Below are 19537 nucleotides of genomic sequence, written 5' to 3'. Positions count from 1 at the left end.
ATTTGAATGTTAAGATTAATTTAGATGTATTTATGATAAGTTGAAAATGATTGTAGGTCCCCGTGTATAAAGAGTTGTTGAGTTGAAAAAATTGTGTGTCTCACGTGTAAAAAAGTTTTGAATTGAAATGAATTTAGTGATTTAAAAATTGGGTGTTTAATTATTAGATTTAGTTTAAAATTAAATCAAATCAATACTTCAGTTGAACTTCCAAACGCCAAATGTAGCCCAAGTATTTTCATAATACGGATATTATATATATATTTTCATCCAATCATAAGATATCTGAAAGAATATGAGTACTAGGCTACTAGCTACGCCACGCAAGTCATTCGTATTTGAAGATTACCTAATAATATTCCGTTTGCCTAGGGTTGAGCACTGTTACTAATATGACTGTTTCCTTCCTCCTTTTTTTTTTTTCCCTAAACAGAAATCAAACTGCATGCTATCAAAATTAAACTTCAATAATTTAGAGGTCAATACACGTTTTATTAGAGCATACTGACTGCATGCGCTGCTACGCATATAAGTTTTTTATTTATTTGTATACACACTTTTTTTGACTCGATCCGTATATTCTGAACAATGCATGCATATATGATCGAGCAAATGGCAAAGTTCAAGATATACTTCTGGTTCCAGCAGGTGCACATTCAACAAACCTTGAATTTGTTGATCGAATTCCGGCGGCCTGCACATGTAAGACGTCAGTCCCATATATATATATATATACAGTAAATATAATTATATGTATTCCATGATGTAACTAAATTAGAATACAATACAATGATCCAGACCAAATATTTTATCATGTAGATTATAGTAAATCATAATTCGTATATATTAAATACATGATTTGTCTAGTGTGAGAAGATGGGTCCTCGCTAGCTCCATTAATATTAATCATCATATATAATATTTGAAAACAACAATTTTATCTTACAACCGACTTGGATGTCTGCCATGTGGATCGACATTAATATTGTTTCATTCAAGATGGAGTTGGAGTAAATTAAGTACTTTAATTTAAAAGGCATGCATATTGCCGGATCACGTATATATATATACATATATATATATATAAAAAATTCTATACACCATACTATTATCCTACTTTTATCATAGTAAGATGTGATAAATTTATTACTATTGGATGATCATTTATTGAATGATTCCTTATCATTCAATAGTGATTAATATGTCACATCTTACATAATTGAGATAAAAATAAGATAAGAGTATGGAGTATAATATTACTCTATATATATATATATATTTCATGCAGATAATGGGATAGTTATAAGAAGAGAGAGAGAGAGAGAGAGAGAGAGAGAGACGATCTGGTGCGGAAGATAAGTATACTAAGGTGGGAGATCATGGGTATAATCCTCTGGTTAAAGGAAAGAAAAAGAGGGTAATTAAATTAGATGTATTTTCTGTGATAATGTGATCAACAAGCTAGCGTGGTGATACTAATTAATGAATATATAAATATATATATATATTTATATTAATTATAAGGAGCAAGGTGTGGGTTTTTTGTTTTTTTAAGAACAAGGTGTGGTGTTGTATGGTATCTTATCACAATTTAGCTTTTTCTTAGGAAAGCAATAGGGTAACAACATTAAAAAATTTGGTTGGTTGTTCTTTCCCTAATAATGATTAGGACACACATATTTATATATATATATATAGAATACAAGCATGTTTTGCAAGTTACAATGACTGATCTACTTCTTGTAGTACATGCTTAATTTGCATGTGCGTGCTTTGCACTGATCTGCTGGCAAAGAAGCTCAGTCTACTGGTTTAATTTATAGAAACCCATTTATGAATGCTTGGCTTCTATTTCGGCCACAAAGGGAATATCTTAAAAATTTCTAATTAGTAACTTAAATGAATTTAAGGTGGGCTTGAGAAGTTCAACTATATATAACATATTGTGCTCCTTGAAAAATAAAAGGGATCGACTTTTTCTTTGGGGTATAATTAACTTTGTTTTCAAGCAATGTTAATTAATAATATTAATTCTGCAATATTCAAAGAGCTATATTATATTATATTATATTATATTATATTATATGGCTCCAATGGAAGAATTAGTTCATTCATCATTGGATAATGATGATAAGAACGAGTCATTTGGAATTGGCCGGTATGAATATATATGACGGTAGCTAGGAATGCCAAGAAATCGACAACCACCCTACTTACAACATGGTCAATATACAAAACATGACCTAATTTGTTTATGCATGTTTCGATGGTAATGACAATTAGAAAAACACGGCCTGTAATATGGCCTTAATAATTAATTTGTATTCTAACATTTAACAGCATGTGGGAAGGTTTAGGTGGTCGGACCCATGCCATGACCAGGATCATATCCTATTTAAGCTAGGTTGGTCTGGTACTGCTGGTGATCTGGACTACATGAATCAGTACTACTTGCTCCTGAATTTTTCTAGGTGTTTTGTTTTATGGTACTAGTGGAGTTAGATTCAATACCTGAAGTGGGGTTCGTTTGGTGTGGCAAAAGAAAAGACATGGCAACCTCCCACTTTGAATAGAAAATGGCTTGCAACCTATTCTATTAGTGACATTCAATCCTGCTTACCCACCAAACTTGTGCATATATATATATACTTGTTAACTTGTGCAAGATCTTATTAAACTTTAAAGCTTAGGCCGTGAGCCTTTGAGAACATGCTAGCTAGCTAGTCTTTCTTGTTAATTACAAGTTGGAACCTTTTTCTAATTAATTCCTAATACGGAATCACATTATATATATATATATATATTCATATTGTATTGTTTATCGAATTAATTACAAGGGTTAAATTAGGATTTTACATCCAAATTCTAGCAAGATAGGGTCTAGCTAGGTTCCAGATCGAGAAATGGCCCACAATACGTGAGACTTGCATGCATTGCTTATTGAACATTAACATGAACTAATGCTATCTCCTAAAATATAGGCTCAATCCAATATTGCTGCTATAGCTCGTAGGAAAAGTAGATCACTATAATAAACATTCAAGGCATGTCGTGTCGGTTTTAAAGACTGTCAAAATATTAATCGAAAAATAACTCGTCTTTCTCATAGACTACAACCGACTTGACATTGTCAAATATATATGCCATATGATGTTTGACATAAACGTTAATTGTATAATAACTGGTTGCAAAATCCAAACATCGAAGACGTACAGGATTTCCTGAGCATGCATGCACATTGAATCTGGCCTCCCCGGAACCAGGACGTACGAGGCCAAGGTGGGCGAGGGGGTACTGCCTAATTGCCCCCTTCAAGGCTCTGGCCATATATATATACACACACATTAAATAAGAGCTTACGTGCAAGGCACGTATTCCTTATTGAAAGTGCTACTGCATTTCTAATATGATAGATATGAATTTTAAGATGTATATCAATTAAAACAACACGTATGATAAATGTAAAGATAATCATAAATCTATGTAAAAAATTTTACAAATTATTATATATATATATTTTAAGAAAATGGAGAAAACAAAAAATGTAAAATTATTGAACACAACAAATCTAATATTTAAAATTAACTAATTATATTGAAATCATAATAGGATATGCATTACTCCACTTGTTATAAGACCAATTAGACATCTACATAATAATAATAACAACAACAACAATAATAATAAATGAAAATAAAATAAGATAATAATTTGATAAAATGTAAAAAGAGAGTATTAATTTGAAATTTAAAAAGTATAATGTTTTTTTTCAAATGAAAATATTATTAATTTAAAGTGATTTATTGTGATTCATTATTATGAGAAATAATATGAAGACAATTATTATTTTTTTGAAATGATATCCTATAGTAATAAAATATTATTCTTTAAATTTAAAGACAGTATTTTCATTTTTTAAGTTAAATATAATATTATTATTCTTTTTAAATCTGGAATTACAATATCGACCTTAGAAAATAAAAGCATGTTCTTACTTAAATAATTTTCAAATGATAAAAGTTTTATTAATTCTTTTAATAATAATTTTAAAAATGCATTAAAAAATAGATTAATATGGAATGCGTTATCACCAAAAATAAAATAGTGAATATGATAAATTAAAGACCAATTATAAGCTGATGCATAGATTGGAACCTAAAAATAAAAATTACATTTTGTAAAATGAAAATATTATTAGTCCAATGACTATGATTTATTTTTATGAATTACTATGAAAAATAATATGAATATAATTGTTAATTTTTCAAATAATATTATATGCAAAATATATTATTATTTTAAAATCTAATAAGAAATATAAAAAAAAATCATAAGTTGTTAATTTGTTCCACAAAAGTTTAATAAACAAAAATCTTCAATTGAGATTATTTCTAAGATATTAATATTTTATTATTATTATTATTATTATTATATTCTAATTAATATTAGAAGAACATGAATTAGAGGACAATAACGTAATTATGCAAATGAGGACCAAAGCATAGTTGTGCACATGGGCTGCGACAAAACTGGTAAAACAAAAAATGAAAACGGAAGAAAAATAGATGAACAAAAGTTACAGTTAATTACTGTTTCAAATCGATAGCCACTGTTAATCATAGAATATATATATCTCCTATATATCTTAAAAATCTCTATCCTTATATGAACACTAAGATAAATAGTAATAAATAGTATTTTCTTTAAATACTTTTTAATCCGCACATACCCTATGTAACTTACTATTATTACAACTGTGCCTTTTTAAGTTTTCAGTTTTACAAAAACATAAATAGCTTACTATAATTACAAAAGTTGCCATTAAAAATCCTTTGCCGTGTAGTATGTTCCAAAAGTAATTCTACATATAATTGTGAAGTGTATAAACGTCGCGTAATCGCTTTGAAAAAAAGTGAGGTCTACTATTAAAAAATTAATTTTTTTTCATGTAGGTCCTATGTTTTATTCATTTTTTTCAAAACGATTACGTGACGGTTACACAATTCACAGTTACAAATATATTTTCTCATCTTTTAAAGGTTTTGAACTCTTTTAGTGTATTGACAAAAAATGACCCTGACTTTTTTAGATGGATTGGCGTGCGTGCAGTATGACATAGTCACATAAGCTCATACGTATATATATACTAGGCAGGCACAATTGTTTTTGGAAAATGTTAGTCTTCTTGCTGCCTCCCTCTGGAATTTTTTTTTATATTTATTTTTATTTGGTAATTAAAGAAATATTTTTTAATGATGTTGTCTATTTTTAAAAAAAATATTGAAAAATGTTAAAAAAATGCATGTGGAAAAAAGCAAAAAAAAAAAAAAAACACATGAAATACACTAGCGGGAGCCCTCAACAAAGCAGTAGTGGTTGTAGAGCCACTCTTTTTTTTAAAGAAAACAAAAATTGCAGCCAGTGAAAAAGCAAAAAAAAACAAAAAATAAAAAACACATGAAATACACTAGCGATAGCCCTCAACAAAGCAACGGTGGCTGTAGAGCCACTTTTTTTAAAAATAAAAATAAAAATTGCAGCCAGTGAATAGTATGTCTTATTAAGAATAACACTAGCTATGTTATCATGCATATATATATGGAGAAGAGTCCAAATTAAATTAGAAAAAGCTAGCTAGCTAACATATAATTATGTATATCATGTGATGACGATTAAATCATGCAGCTAGCTAGCTAGCATGCATGTAATTGGTAAGTGAAACCAAATTATTTATTTCATATTGTATTATTACTTGATCTCTATCTTATTTACGTTTCTATCTTTTCTATCCTGTCCTGTAGATCACCATTTGCAGCGTCGATCTAATCTGACCTATACTACACGACTCACTAATCTTATTTCTATCCGACTCTTTTATTGAACAAACAAATTTGGATTCGTCGACCTTTAGTTACTACATACCGTACGACAATATACGCATGCTGCCATGCATATATTGGACAATTATATTTGATTGTAACTTCAACATGCATTATTATTATTATTATTATTATTATTATTATTATTATTATTATTATGTTGCTTATAAACTTGATAATATTTATGTAAAAAATTGTGTTTATAAATTTGGTGATTTTAAATATGCAACTCTCATGAACTTGTCAACTGAATGGTGATTTTATATGTTGGCCCATTTATATAAATAATTGTGTTTTTAATTATGTGTTGTTCAGAATTTACTTTTAAAAAGTTTTTATTTAATTAATGAATTGTTACTATTGTATATTTTTACGAAGAAATTTTATTTCTGTATAGATTTTTTTTCCCTTCAACCGGACGCTACGTACAAGGGGCATATGTGCTTGAATTGTGGACAAGATCAAAAACAAAAGTGTCAAAATTTAAGAGAGATATACAAATTGGACAAGGTTTTATATATATATAGTTTTATATATATATATATATATAACCTTGTCCAATTTGTATATCTCTATTAAATTTTGACACTTTTGTTTTTGATCTTGTCCACAATTCAAACTTGACCTTGGCCAATGCTCTTAAATGACCAATCTTATGAGCTACCTTGCAAATTGTTAACAATTTTCAATAGATTTTTCTTATATAAATATATATATATATATATATATATATATTAAACTAGAATTTGGTCTCACTTAAAATTTTATAGTAGCTACATTTCTCTTAATTGCAACATATATATATATATATATATATGAAAAGTTCAAATGTAAAATTACCAGTATTCGTGAAAGAGTTAAATGCAAATTTGAGATTTTCTTTCTTTCTTATTTTGTATTCGGTTTTTTTTTATCACTTTGTGAAAAGTTATTTCTAAAAAAATTCAATTCTAACTATTTATTCCATCTAAAAGTATTCGACCACTCAATTTATAATCTGACTTCGTCTGGAAGACATGCAGCAACGTACATGATGTACACGACTTCTCTAGCATGTGCTCGTAACTTCTATCTCTTTTTCTGATGTCTGATATTTTCATAATCGTGAACACATGCGACTGTTTGACGATGTCAATCTTAGACTACATAGTAACATATCATGTCTGGCCAGATATGGTTTCTTGGAGCTGTAGATAGACATGCGCATGCAGCCAGGCCCGTCAAATTAACATACATGAGGGCTGCCACAATTGATTTTACATCTAATTTTCTTAGCCCATTTCAACATTGTGCACCCACCCTACGCATACCAAACAGCCTCTGATTTTGCAGCAGAAAAGAGGAGGATGGGAAGAGGGGTTCAATAATTCAGAATCTAATAGCTAGTCCTGCCTAAAGAATAGAATATTATCAATAGCACGTGAATTGGGACGTTCACGTATGGCGTTCTAGCAAAAGTCATAGCGTCCTTAACACCAGTTGGGCCTACTCCTTAAATACATGTGACAGACCCATGTATGCCGGGAAAATCCAGCCTATAGATTCTTATAAATTATGGTTCACCTGTACGTACGTATTAGTGCCGGCCCAACACATGACATGTCATCCCCAGTTCTACGTGTAAATTTTAAATAGATAAATTTTATATAAGTTTTCTATAAAAAAAAAAAATAGATCTTAATAATAAAGAATAGTTTTTTTTAATTTTTTTAGGTAGTTTCCACCTTTTTAAGATGATTTTTATAGAATTTATCTATTTAAAATTTATACAAATCATTTTTCTTATTTTTTAACCTTCGTTTTTTCCTCCGTGCGTACTTTGCCCGGCAGCCCGTGCAACAATTGAGCAATGTACTTGCAGCTAGGGGCAATATTTTAATTGTTGTGTCTGTACATTTTTCTTTCCGTGCAATATGGCCTGCATCTCAATCATTTTTATTAGCAATTTGGCACAAGCTATATATATATATATATATATATATATATATATATATATATATAGTTTGCATGTTCGAAAGCTTTAAAATGCTGAAGGTTGTCTGGGTTTTAAAAATACGGCTCCAACCAGTACTACTTGCACGTGATAATATATATGCAGTATAATTGGGCAACCATGCATGCATTAACATTAATGGTGGCTCGGATGAATCCAAATCCGGGATTGCATTCGGATTTTATAGGTGAGATCGATCGATCGATTTTTACTGGACATTATATCATAAACTGACCTGGCAGGCCGAAAGAATGGATGCTCTACAGCTTTTTCGAATCTTAGGCTCGTTTGTTTTCGTAGATAAGATAAGATGAGTTGAGACTAAAATTAAAAAGTTAAATAAAATATTATTAAAATATATTTTTTAATATTATTTTTATTTTAAGATTTGAAAAAATTAAATTATTTATTTTATTTTATATTAAAAGTTAAGAAAATTATAATAATTAAATGAGATGAGATAAGATGAAATATTTTCTGAAAATAAATAAAGCTTAATTGTTCCTATATATGTATTAAAGATTGTTATTTAGAATTTTTTGTGGTATTAATTAATGTTGTCAGTGGACGCTCGATCGATCCAAAGTAAATATTACATTCAGTTTATTCAAATAAGGATCGAAATTTGACCCAAATACTGCCCGGCCCTCCAAAAAATAATCAAACCAATATTAATATAAAGTTTTGCATCATGCCTATTCAAGAACGCTTCAAGGGAGATGAAGTCCCCTCGTTCTTCATAGAATCATGCGTGTATATATATACAGTTCCTCTTTGGGCATATTAACAATGGCACAGATGCAGAGCCCAAAAGAGGACACAATAGAGCAATATGCGCGTAAGTAGAAGACGACGTAAAAAGTCATTACTGGAAGGAGAATATTATTGCTCAATTCTTACAATTCTTACACACTTACGTACAAGTACCTATTGCTATTTATAGATACAAAGAAATGAGTAAAACAATGAAATAATAAGATAAAAAATATTTACAACTCACTATAACGGATTTATATTCCTCTGCTTGAGCACGATGCTTGCGCACGGTGCTTGCATTTGGTGGATCATTCTTCTTGCAAGTATCATTTTTCTGTAATCTTAACATCCCTCCGCAAGATGGAGAGTAACTATTGATGACTCCCATCTTGGATAAAAGCCTACTGAACGTGGGGAGTAGAGAGGTTTTGTGAGTAAATCAGCCAGTTGAGCAGAAGAGAAGACATGAGAGCACTTGACCAGTTGAGATTTTCTCTCGGATTAGATGGCAGTCGATTTCAATGTGCTTCGTGCGCTAGTGAAAAATGGAGTTCGAGGCAATGTGCATGGCAGCTAAGTTATCACAATAGAGAGTAGCTAGTTTCGTGATGGACACTCGTAAATCATTAAGCAAATAACGGAGCCAGGTGAGTTCGCATACAGCTGCTGCCATGGCTCTGTATTCGGACTCGGCAGATAATCTTGAGATAGTGTTCTGTTTCTTCGACTTCCAAGAGACAAGGGAGTTGCCAATAAACACGCAAAATTCAGATCTTCGTGTATCTGGACAATTGGCCCAATTAGCATCTGAGTAAGCCACGAGCTCCATCTTCGAATTGGTAGGAAAAAAAATGTCTTGTCCTGGTGTACTCTTGACATACCTAAGGACTTTGATGATAGCATCATAATGAGGGACTCTCGGCGTTGCCATAAATTGACTAAGTAGGTTGACACTGTAACTTAAGTCTGGCCGTGTATTGGTTAGATAAAGAAGCTTACCAACCAATTTATGGTAGAGAGGAGGATCATGGAAGAGTGCACCTTCATCCATTTTTGAGTTTGATGTTAGGCTCCATTGGTAATGGAGAAGACTTCGACGCCAATAAGCTCGTTTCAGCCAATATATCCAGTGCGTATTTGGGCTGGCAAAGTTGGATTCTAGCTTGTGAGCGTCCCACTTCCATGCCAAGGAAGTAATTAAGTGAGCCGAGATTTTTTATCTTGAATTTTATCTCCAGAAATTGTTTCACAGCAGTGCTTGAAATAGTGTCTGAACTCATTAGAATGATATCGTCGACATAGACAAGCAAAGCTACGAAGGAAGTGGGCGTGCATTTTGTGAAGAGACTGTAATCCGCTTTGGATTGAACAAACCCAAATTCGGCTACAGAAGAGACGAGCTTGTTGTTCCATTGTCTAGATGCTTGCTGCAAGCTGTAAAAACTTTTCTAAAGACAACAAACTTGGTTGGTTTTTGCCGCAAAATGGCCAGGAGGTGGCTTCATATAAAGTTCTTCGTCGAGGTCACCATACAAGAACGCATTATTAACATCTAATTGATAGAGGTCCCAACCTTTGATGGTAGCAATTGCTAGAAGACATTGAATAGAAACTAGTTTAGCAACTGGTGAAAAAGTGTCATGAAAATCAATACCTTCACGTTGGGTGAACCCCTTTGCAACCAAGCGAGCCTTAGCTCGTTCTATTGTCCCGTCAGCTTTGAATTTGTATTTGTATTTGTAAATCTATTTACAATCAATCGATTTCTTGGTAGGAGGTAAGTCAACAATGGTACAAGTCTCATTGAGCTCAAGTGTAGTAAGCTCTTACTCCATTGCCTCACGCCAAATTTGGTATTTGATGGCTTGTGTGTATGTAGTAGGTTCGGTATGAAGAGAAACTGAGGTGGTGAATGCTCGAAATTTGGGTGAAAGTGAAGCATAAGATATTATAGAAGAAATAGGAAAAAATATGTCCGAACCTTTGTTGGATGATGAACCAGGAGCTGACGCCTTAGATGCTAACTGGTGGGTGTCAAGTGCAGTGGCTTGTTGGCAATGGAAGTCACGAAGGTAAGCAGGGGCCCTTCTTGTGCGAGCTGATCTGCGTAGAGGTTGAGGTGCAAGGTCAGGATGTGAGGGTGTAGGTAATTCTTCGTGGTCATTATGAATAGGATTAAGTGGTGAGTGAGTTGTGTCTATTACGGGTGATTGAGTGTACTGAGAAGGTGATGATGGAAAAATGTTGGGGTCACAATGTGTGGGTAGCTCTTTGTGGTCTATATGAGAAAAATCAAGTGGTGAGGGAGTGGTGTCTATGAAGGGTGTGTGAGCATGCTGAGAAGGTTGTGAGGAAAAATGTTGGTGTCTATGAATTTCTGGGGTGATGGGGAAGGTGGTTTGGTAAGGTTTGTGGTGTTTTTGAGTGGAAAATTTTTTTCATGAAATGTAACATCACATGAGATGAAGATTTGGTTGGTGGTAAGGTCAAGCATTTTGTATCCCTTAACACTATATGGGTATCCAAGGAACAAGCATCTTCTTGCTCTTGGTTCAAATTTAGTGCAGGCATGGGTGAGGGTAGAGGCAAAACATAAGCAGCCGAATACTCTTAAATGTGAGTAGGAAGGCTTGATTTTGTATAGAAGTTCAAAAGGAGTTTTGTAGTTGAGGATTGAAGTGGGCGTTCTATTGATCAAGTAAACTACCATAGTGACAAAATCAATCCAGTATTTTATGGGCAATCAGGATTGAAATTTTAGGGCCCTTGCGACATTAAGAATGTGTTTATGCTTGCACTCAACAAGGACATTTTGTTGTGGTGTCGCAACACAAGTTAATTGGTGTAAGACTCCTTTGGAGTTATAGAAAACAGGCATTTGAAATTCTGCACCATTGTTGGAGCGAATTATTTTGATTTGAATGTTGAATTGGGTTTCGACTATTGAAAAGAAATTTTGAAGTGAGGTTCTAGCTTCGGATTTGGCCTTTAACATATAAACCCAAGTGCATCTTGTAAATTGATCCACAATGGTAAGAAAATATTTAGCACCATTGTGTCCTTGAGTCAAATTTGGACCCCAAATGTCAACGGAAATAATATCAAATGGATGATCAGCTTTGTTTTCTGATTGAGTGAAATGAAGTTTGTGTTGTTTGGCAAAATGACAAATATCACAAGAAATTTTGGAATTAGCCAAGAGTCTGAAACTGGCGTTGCTAATGTCATGCAATATATGTTGAGTCATTGAATTATGGCCAAGTCTATAATGCCACAACGTAAATGGATCAAACTTGGTGATTGTAATGGTGTTAACAGAAATTGAGGGAAACATAGTATGAAAGAAAGATTGTAAGGTATTCAGGTTGGGTCTTGCAAGCTGAAGGTGATACAAGCCATCGCGCACCGTCCCCACTCCAATCGTCATCCAAGATGAAAGGTCCTGGATATAGCATGAATGTGAAAGAAAAATTAGACAACAATTGAAATTATTTATCAAAGATTTTGCAGAAATGAGATTGAAAGAAAATTGAGGAACACATAATACATTTCGAAGAATCAATTGGTCAAAGATATGAACATCACCAATGTATGTGGCTTCCGTGGTGGTTCCATTGGGGAGTTTGATTACTCTGGAAATTGAGGTGGCATTGTGTGTGAAAAAATTTGGGCTACAGATCATGTGATCGGTAGCTCCGGTGTCGATAATCCATGAGGTTTTGAAGGCATGACCATGTGTGTGTATGGAGTTAGAGGATGAAATACCAGATACAGGGGAGGAACTGGCTTGCACATTATTTGCGGCAAGAGTGGTGGCATCATTTTGAGATGAACTTAGCAAGGCAATGAGTTGAGTGTACTGCTCTTGAGTAATAGGTGAACCGTGAGAGACTTCTTCCTGCGCAAGATATGATTGGTTAGCAAATGATTTAATTTTAGTGCTCTGCTTGTGACAGGATGGAAATCCATTGAGTTTGTAACATTTTTCTTTTGTGTGGCCAGGTATGCGACAGTGGGAGCACATGGGGAGATGAGGATTAGCTTTGAAGTAGCGCTCCAAGGAATGACTAGGTATGTTGCAATGGGAGCAAAATAACCGATCCTCACGAGCGTTCATCTGGGGGTGATTATCGGGTCCCCATGTGACCATCGCAAGAGGTGGGGACACTAAGTGGAGTTGCCGACGCCGTTCCTCTTGTTGAACTAGGGAGAGAACGCGATTAAGAGCTGGAAGTGTATCATGAAGGAGTATTTGGGCACGAACAGAGTCATATGAATCGTCGAGCCCCATAAGAAACTGCATTACTTTGCTGTGATGGGTGTATTCTAGTAATATTTTGACAGAACCACAAGTACATACTAGCATGGGCTCATAGATTTCAAGCTCATCCCAGAAGCATTTGAGTTTATTGTAGTATTGGCTTACTGAATCTGTCTCTTGAGTGAGGGAGGAAATGGATTTTGTAAGTTGAAAAATACGATGAGTATTTTGAATGGAAAATCTTTCCGGAAGGTCATTCCAAACACTGGCAGCAATGTCGACATGTGCGATGCTCGATCTATGTTCTGAACCAACGGAATGTTGGATCCAAGCTATGATCATGTCATTACAACGCTCCCATGGAGCAAAAAGAGGGTCAGAAGTGTTGGTTGGTTTGAGGATTTTACCATCAATAAATCCAAGTTTGTTTTTTATATTAAGGGCTCGACGCATTGTTCTCACCCAAGTTACATAATTTTCTGTGGTTAACAGATCTGGAACCAGTGGAGAAGATGCCCCTTCTCCAGATTGAACGAAAAAGGGGCTAGTGGGATGATGGGGGTTGGTTGCAGGATTGGACTGCATATTTGATTCTATATTTTGAGTCATTTCTCTGATACCATATTAACAATGGCACAGATGCATAGCCCAAAGGAGGACACAGTAGAGCAATATGCGCATAAGGTAGAAGACGACGTAAAAAGTTGTCACTGGAAGGAGAATATTATTGCTTAACTCTTACACAATTACGTACAAGTACCTACTGCTATTTATAAATACAAAGGTGAGTAAAACAATGAAATAATAAGACAAAAAATATTTACAACTCACTATAATAGATTTATATTACTCTGCTTGCCATGATGCTTGCATCTGCTGGATCATTCTTCTTGCAGGCATCATTTTTCTGTAATCTTGATAGGTCCATCCTATAGATAGAGTTTAACATACACCAATAAAAAACTACTACTTCAGCATTTCAGAAAAATGAATTCTACACCTGCTTGCACCCAACCCTCCTCCCCCCCCCCTCTCTCTCTCTCTCTCTCTCTCTCTCTCTCTCTCTCATTTCCTTCTTTCCATCTTCCCTGAAACCTTCATCCCAAAATGGGACCAATTGACCCATCCTTTGTAGTTTTCACCTCCTCTGTGGATATTTTAGGATAATCCATTGACATCGCTCCTAAGTAATCTTTTTTGACGTCGCCCCTAATTTCTTGTACGCCCCTTGTAAATTTTCTGCCCCAAATTTCAAACTCTTTTTCTCAGCTTCCTAAATTTGTTGTCTTTAATGATTTTATTTTTTTTTGGCTTATCTGGATTCGGGATGCTCCTAATGTATTCTTAATAGGCTCCTAATTCTAATCAGGAATTTGTTCTTATTAGGCCCGGTTTGTATTCGCAAGTCATCTCAACTCATTTCAACTCATCTCAACTCATCTCACTACTATTCATTATTATTCATCAATTTTAACTTACAAATCTCACTACTATTCACAATCTATCTCAACTCATCTCAACTCATCTTCGAATCCAAACGATACCTTAATCTCCTTAACTAAATGATACTTCCAATTGCTTTTCCTCTTCATGGTTGAGGCTCGGCATCCAGTTGTGGAGTTTATTGCAAATGTTGAGTTTGGAACCTTTCATCGGTTAGTTTATTGCAAATGCCATGAATATGAAGGTCGGGGGGGGGGGGGGGGGGAGGGGCGCAAACTGAGAAGAAAAAAAAATTCTCTAAAATACATACCACAGGCCAATCCGTGTATGGCGTACGTGGCATCTTTTTATTGGACTCTATTAGAAGGGGAAAAACAGATTGACCTGTGGGAAGTTATATATATATATATAGCACTACTCTGCCACTTTGTGTTTGAGCCTCATGTGTGTGTTTGTGTGTGTATCATACTAAGATCTTCCTTGAACACGAGGAAATTAAAAAAAAAAATGATAATAAGTGCGATAGTCAACTACAATGTAATTTCTATACTAAATGCAACGGTTAATGAAAAATGAGATAGGACTAGTGAGCAGGGGTGAAAGAAAAAAGCGTCTGGTTGACAACTTGTTTCGTTGGTTTCGGTTCTTAGGAACCAAAACAGATTGAAAATCAATTCCATCCCAATTTTTATGTTTTGAAATTCGATTTGGACCGTACCGAACCAAAATATATATTTTATTTTTTATATTATATATATTATATTCTCTATGTATTATACATATTATAAATTTAATATAACATGACTTCTTAACTTATTACTTATGCTTCCTTGATATAAACTTATTCTTAAACATGAATATTAACATTAAATTATTAATATGTTATTATTTATTCTTATATATTAAGTTTTATACTTATATGTAGTATGGTATAAGTATAAGAGTACACTTTTGATATATATATATATATAAAAGACAAATACATTTTTTATAAGTGTATTTTTACACATTTTTTTTTTATAATGTTTTCTTTTGCGTCAGAAAAACTAACTAGCCTAACAAAATGTCTAAAACCAAATCACACTTGTAAAACCGAACCGAAAAAATCAAAAGTTTCGGTTTTCTTAGATGAATCGATCTATATCAATTTTCAAAATTTCATAACTGACTTAAACTGATTTGATTCTAAAATATATTCAAAATCGGACCGGATGAAACCAATTACACTTATAGAATTGAGATTTTTTTTTTTTTTTTTTTTTTTTATACATAAGAGAGAGGGATTCGATCATTGGTTCTCTTAGTGAGAAACTAAGGTGTTGCTAATTGATCCAAAGGATCTTAACCTATAGAAGTGAGATTTGATTATAGGACAAAGAAGTAAATATCGTTTTGATGTTGCTTGTTTAATTTATTAATCCTTAATTTGGATTTATTCATTTAGCCTCTTTTGACATTATAGAGTAACTTTTGAAATCAAAATCTCAGTCCAACATAACGGCCCTAGCTTGATGTTGAAATGTGAGTCATACATATATAACATAATAGCTCCTCCCTTCCCCATGCCAGCTTACTAAACAGAATATAATATAATTAAATAGCAATAAATGCTTTAAATATCGATCCAATAAGCTATATACATATATGTGTGTATGTGTGACTACGATCGAATACAATCTCATGCTGACAAGCATACATTAATGCTGGTGGGGTGTGTTTCCCCACTGATTATTTAAAAACAGCATATAATCGATGAAAATCTGGTGGTTCTTCTCGGTTTTTGTCTTCGAGTTATTGTCTCACCATTTCAGCTCGATAACCATAAAAGGGTCAACATCCTAAATTCTTGTCCATAATGAGAAAATGTACCATTATCTCAGTTACGTGTCGAAAATTAATTCGCCACCAAAAAAGTTTATGACGACGACAACAACAACATTATTATTGCATATATGTCGAATATAATTTTCTGTGCGATATCAGAGTGAATGCTTGCTTTATAGTTTTAATGCATTGTTGTCCTCTTTTACATGATTTCATTAGTTCTATATAGAAGTTGTTTGACGTGTGGCCAAACGTTAAGGTCATGTAGTAGTTGAATAATCGATGTAGCAACCAATTTACTTGATTCAAACTCCGGCCTCCAAGTTCTTGTCGTTTATGCTAATTATGCTACGACATCAATATATATATATATATATATATATATATTTGTTGTATATATATGTTTGAACTTTCAAGTGTCACAAATTTAAGTTTGGATTTATGATTTAAAGATCATGAAGGGAGAATGATTATAGACATATGAATAGAAAATTCCATCAAGTTCTTGAAACCCCTTTTTGATATTATTGTTCATTTAATATTGTTTAAAGTATATATACAAATAATAATAAATCTTGTAAATTAAATTTATTTTATCATGTGTCTATCTTTTTCCTATTTGAAACTTTAAGAATTCGAACAAACTTTAATCCTTGATTTTCGTATTTGTACATTAGAATGAGTAAGTTTGCCATTTTACTTAGTTTTTCTTGTTTGTAATAATAGAGTAATATTGGTTAGGACATATAATCTGAAATTACATACTTCCTTAATTTATTCCTCCATGGACCATATGGGATAAAAGCACTATCTTTTCGATATTCAAAATTTTCAGTTGTTTCTTTTTTTTCTTTTAATGGATAATGATTGAGACATCCTCACTTTTTAGTTGGACCATTTGGATGTTTAGAATATTTCAATATATTTGTAAATAATAATAAAATAATTTGAGTTAAAATATTTTATTAGGTTCGAAATAAAAGAGAAAAAATTGAGTAAAAATATTTTAAAGTTAAAAAATTTAATATAATTTTTGTTCTAAAATTGAAAAAGTAGTGTTATTTTTTGTATAATTTGTTTGAGAGTTTGAGAAAATTGTAATGATTAGATAAAAAGTTGAAGATTTGAAATTAAAAATATTTCATATTTGAGTGATGTTTGTGAATGAAGTATTTGAAAATATTTGAAAATACTAAATAACAGTTTTATTGCCAAACGGACCCTAACATGGCTTAAACCTTTTTTCTATCTTTGAACTATGTGGCCTCAAAATTATTATTATTATTATTTGCTAATTGATTAAATATACTCATTTTAAACTAAATTTTTTCCAAGATCTTGTGTTAGAATCCTAATTATCCTAGATTTTTTTTTTTTTTAAGTCAATTATCCTAGACTTTTAAGATAATAGTCATAAACTTAACATTTTTTAGCACCGTTAATCCAATCTTCCTCGTACGTAGATTAAGCTTTATAGTTCGTTTGGATAGTGAGATGAGATAGTTTTAAATAAAAAAATAAAATATTATTTTTTAATATTATTATTATAAAATTTGAAAAAATTGAATTGTTTATTATATTTTGAATAAAAATTTTAAAAAATTATAATAATGAGATGAGTTGAGAGCGTTTCTATACTTAAATAGGATTTTAAACTTGCCAATAGGGACTGGACCTATCAGATTTTGCATAATATTTTCAATAATTTCTAAATAAATTTTAAAGGCTGAAATGAATAAAATCATCGCACATAATTCATTTTAATCACTACAAAAATTCCTAAATATAAATATAAAATATCTAACAAGAAAAAAGAAACAAAAGGGATAATTTTGTGACAGCAACATTATTGCCCAAATTTAAACACCATTGTTGGTACTTTTCTATTCTCTATAATTTTTTCCTCTCTCCAAATTTGTTGTCCCAATTGATCCATCCTTTAACAATTACAGGCTTATTTTGCTCCACGTAGCAATTTTAAATAAGGAAAATAATAGGGATCCTGCTGATGTCTCACTTCCTTTTTTTTCTTTACATAAAACTTTTTTTTATATTATTTTTTTAACACTTTTAAATATTTATAAAAAATAAAAAATTTACAATATTATTAAACAATATTTTTTAATCACTATGTAAAAAATCCATTAAAAAAAATGAGCGGGACATCAGCGGGGATTTCTAGCATTGTCCATTAAATAAACTCAAAAAAAATTAGAAAAAAAAAAAAGAAGTAACCAAGTTAGCTCATTTAATATATTATATATATATATATATATATATATTATATATAAGCTAGCAACATTTGGTAGCACATCCTATGTCCAATCCTCCCACAACCAACTAAACCTTAACAAAGTGAAACTAAAAAACTAAATTGTCCAAAAATTAAGAATAAAAAAGGTAACAACCTTAGTTTTGCTTTTTATTTTTTTTCTTTTTTTTGGGGGGGTTAATTGTTTTTTAGTCTAATCGGACGGATCAGAGAGGCGCACAATGACAAGAAGGGCACCTGATCAGACCGTTCTCGTTGCACGCCATACAGCCCTTGAACCCGCTTTTCTCCGTGAACAACTTACGGCTACCGTAACACTCGTCGCACAGAACGAACCTATAGCCGCCGCACAAGTCGCACACGCCCGGTTCCGCTGGGGGCAAGCCTTCGACGAGCTTCTTGAGCTCTCCCGCCTCGTGCAGCTGCCGAATCTCCTCCGCCCCACCGACGTATCTCCCGCCAATGAAAACCCTCGGCAAGGACAACTTGCTTTGGCTTTGACTTCCCAGGATCTGCTGCAATTCTGTTAGGAACCCCGAGTCCATGGAGAGATCCCGTTCGTCAATTGAGACCCGAAACCCTCGGAGAATGGATCGGACGGACCTGCAGTCCTCGAACGTGGACCTCACCACCCGGAGGCTCGTGAAGTACACCACAATGCGCTTCTCGGCGCCCGGGATTGAAATCAATGGCGCGGATTGCGTTGCGGCGAGGGGGTCCTTACCCGATTGGTCCGGGACAGCGACGACATTGGGACTGGACTCCGGTTCGTGTGTTTCGGGTTCTTCGGTGGGTGGGTGAGTCGCTGAGCGAGTTGACCAGGTGCGGAGGAGCGAGTTTGCAGCGACGACATTGGGACTGGACTCCGGTTCGTGTGTTTCGGGTTCTTCGGTGGGTGGGTGAGTCGCTGACCGAGTTGACCAGGTGCGGAGGAGCGAGTTGGCAACTCGGACTCGGTGGAAAATCGAGGCTTTCTTATTCGGAGTGGAAGCGGTGGGTTGAGATGGCTCGTCGGTGCAGAGCTCTTGGACGTCCTTAAAAGAGAAGAGGGCGGACGGAGATGACGTGTGGTGAATCCGAACCGTTGATTTGCCCCACTGCCGCCACAT

General features: G+C 33.4%; 1 protein-coding gene across 2 annotated transcripts; it reads right to left on the bottom strand.

The window, feature by feature from the left end:
* Positions 1-18387: 18387 nt before the first annotated feature.
* On the bottom strand, positions 18388-19537 carry LOC121238966 (uncharacterized protein At5g39865-like). Of its 2 annotated transcripts, XM_041136079.1 has the most exons (2): positions 19350-19537; positions 18388-19247 (listed from the first exon to the last, which is right to left on the bottom strand). In XM_041136079.1, exons 1-2 carry the CDS (start codon positions 19535-19537, stop codon positions 18635-18637), a joined length of 801 nt encoding a protein of 266 aa, XP_040992013.1. In that variant the 3' UTR covers positions 18388-18634. The 2 variants fall into 2 exon arrangements, with proteins under 2 accessions (XP_040992013.1, XP_040992012.1); XM_041136078.1 differs by having other exon boundaries at positions 18388-19537.

Source organism: Juglans microcarpa x Juglans regia, chromosome 7D (assembly GCF_004785595.1).
Source record: "Juglans microcarpa x Juglans regia isolate MS1-56 chromosome 7D, Jm3101_v1.0, whole genome shotgun sequence".
NCBI classification, from domain to species: Eukaryota; Viridiplantae; Streptophyta; class Magnoliopsida; order Fagales; family Juglandaceae; genus Juglans; species Juglans microcarpa x Juglans regia.
The sequence above is the reverse complement of the archived record's forward strand: the minus strand, read 5'-3'. Positions and strand labels throughout refer to the sequence as shown.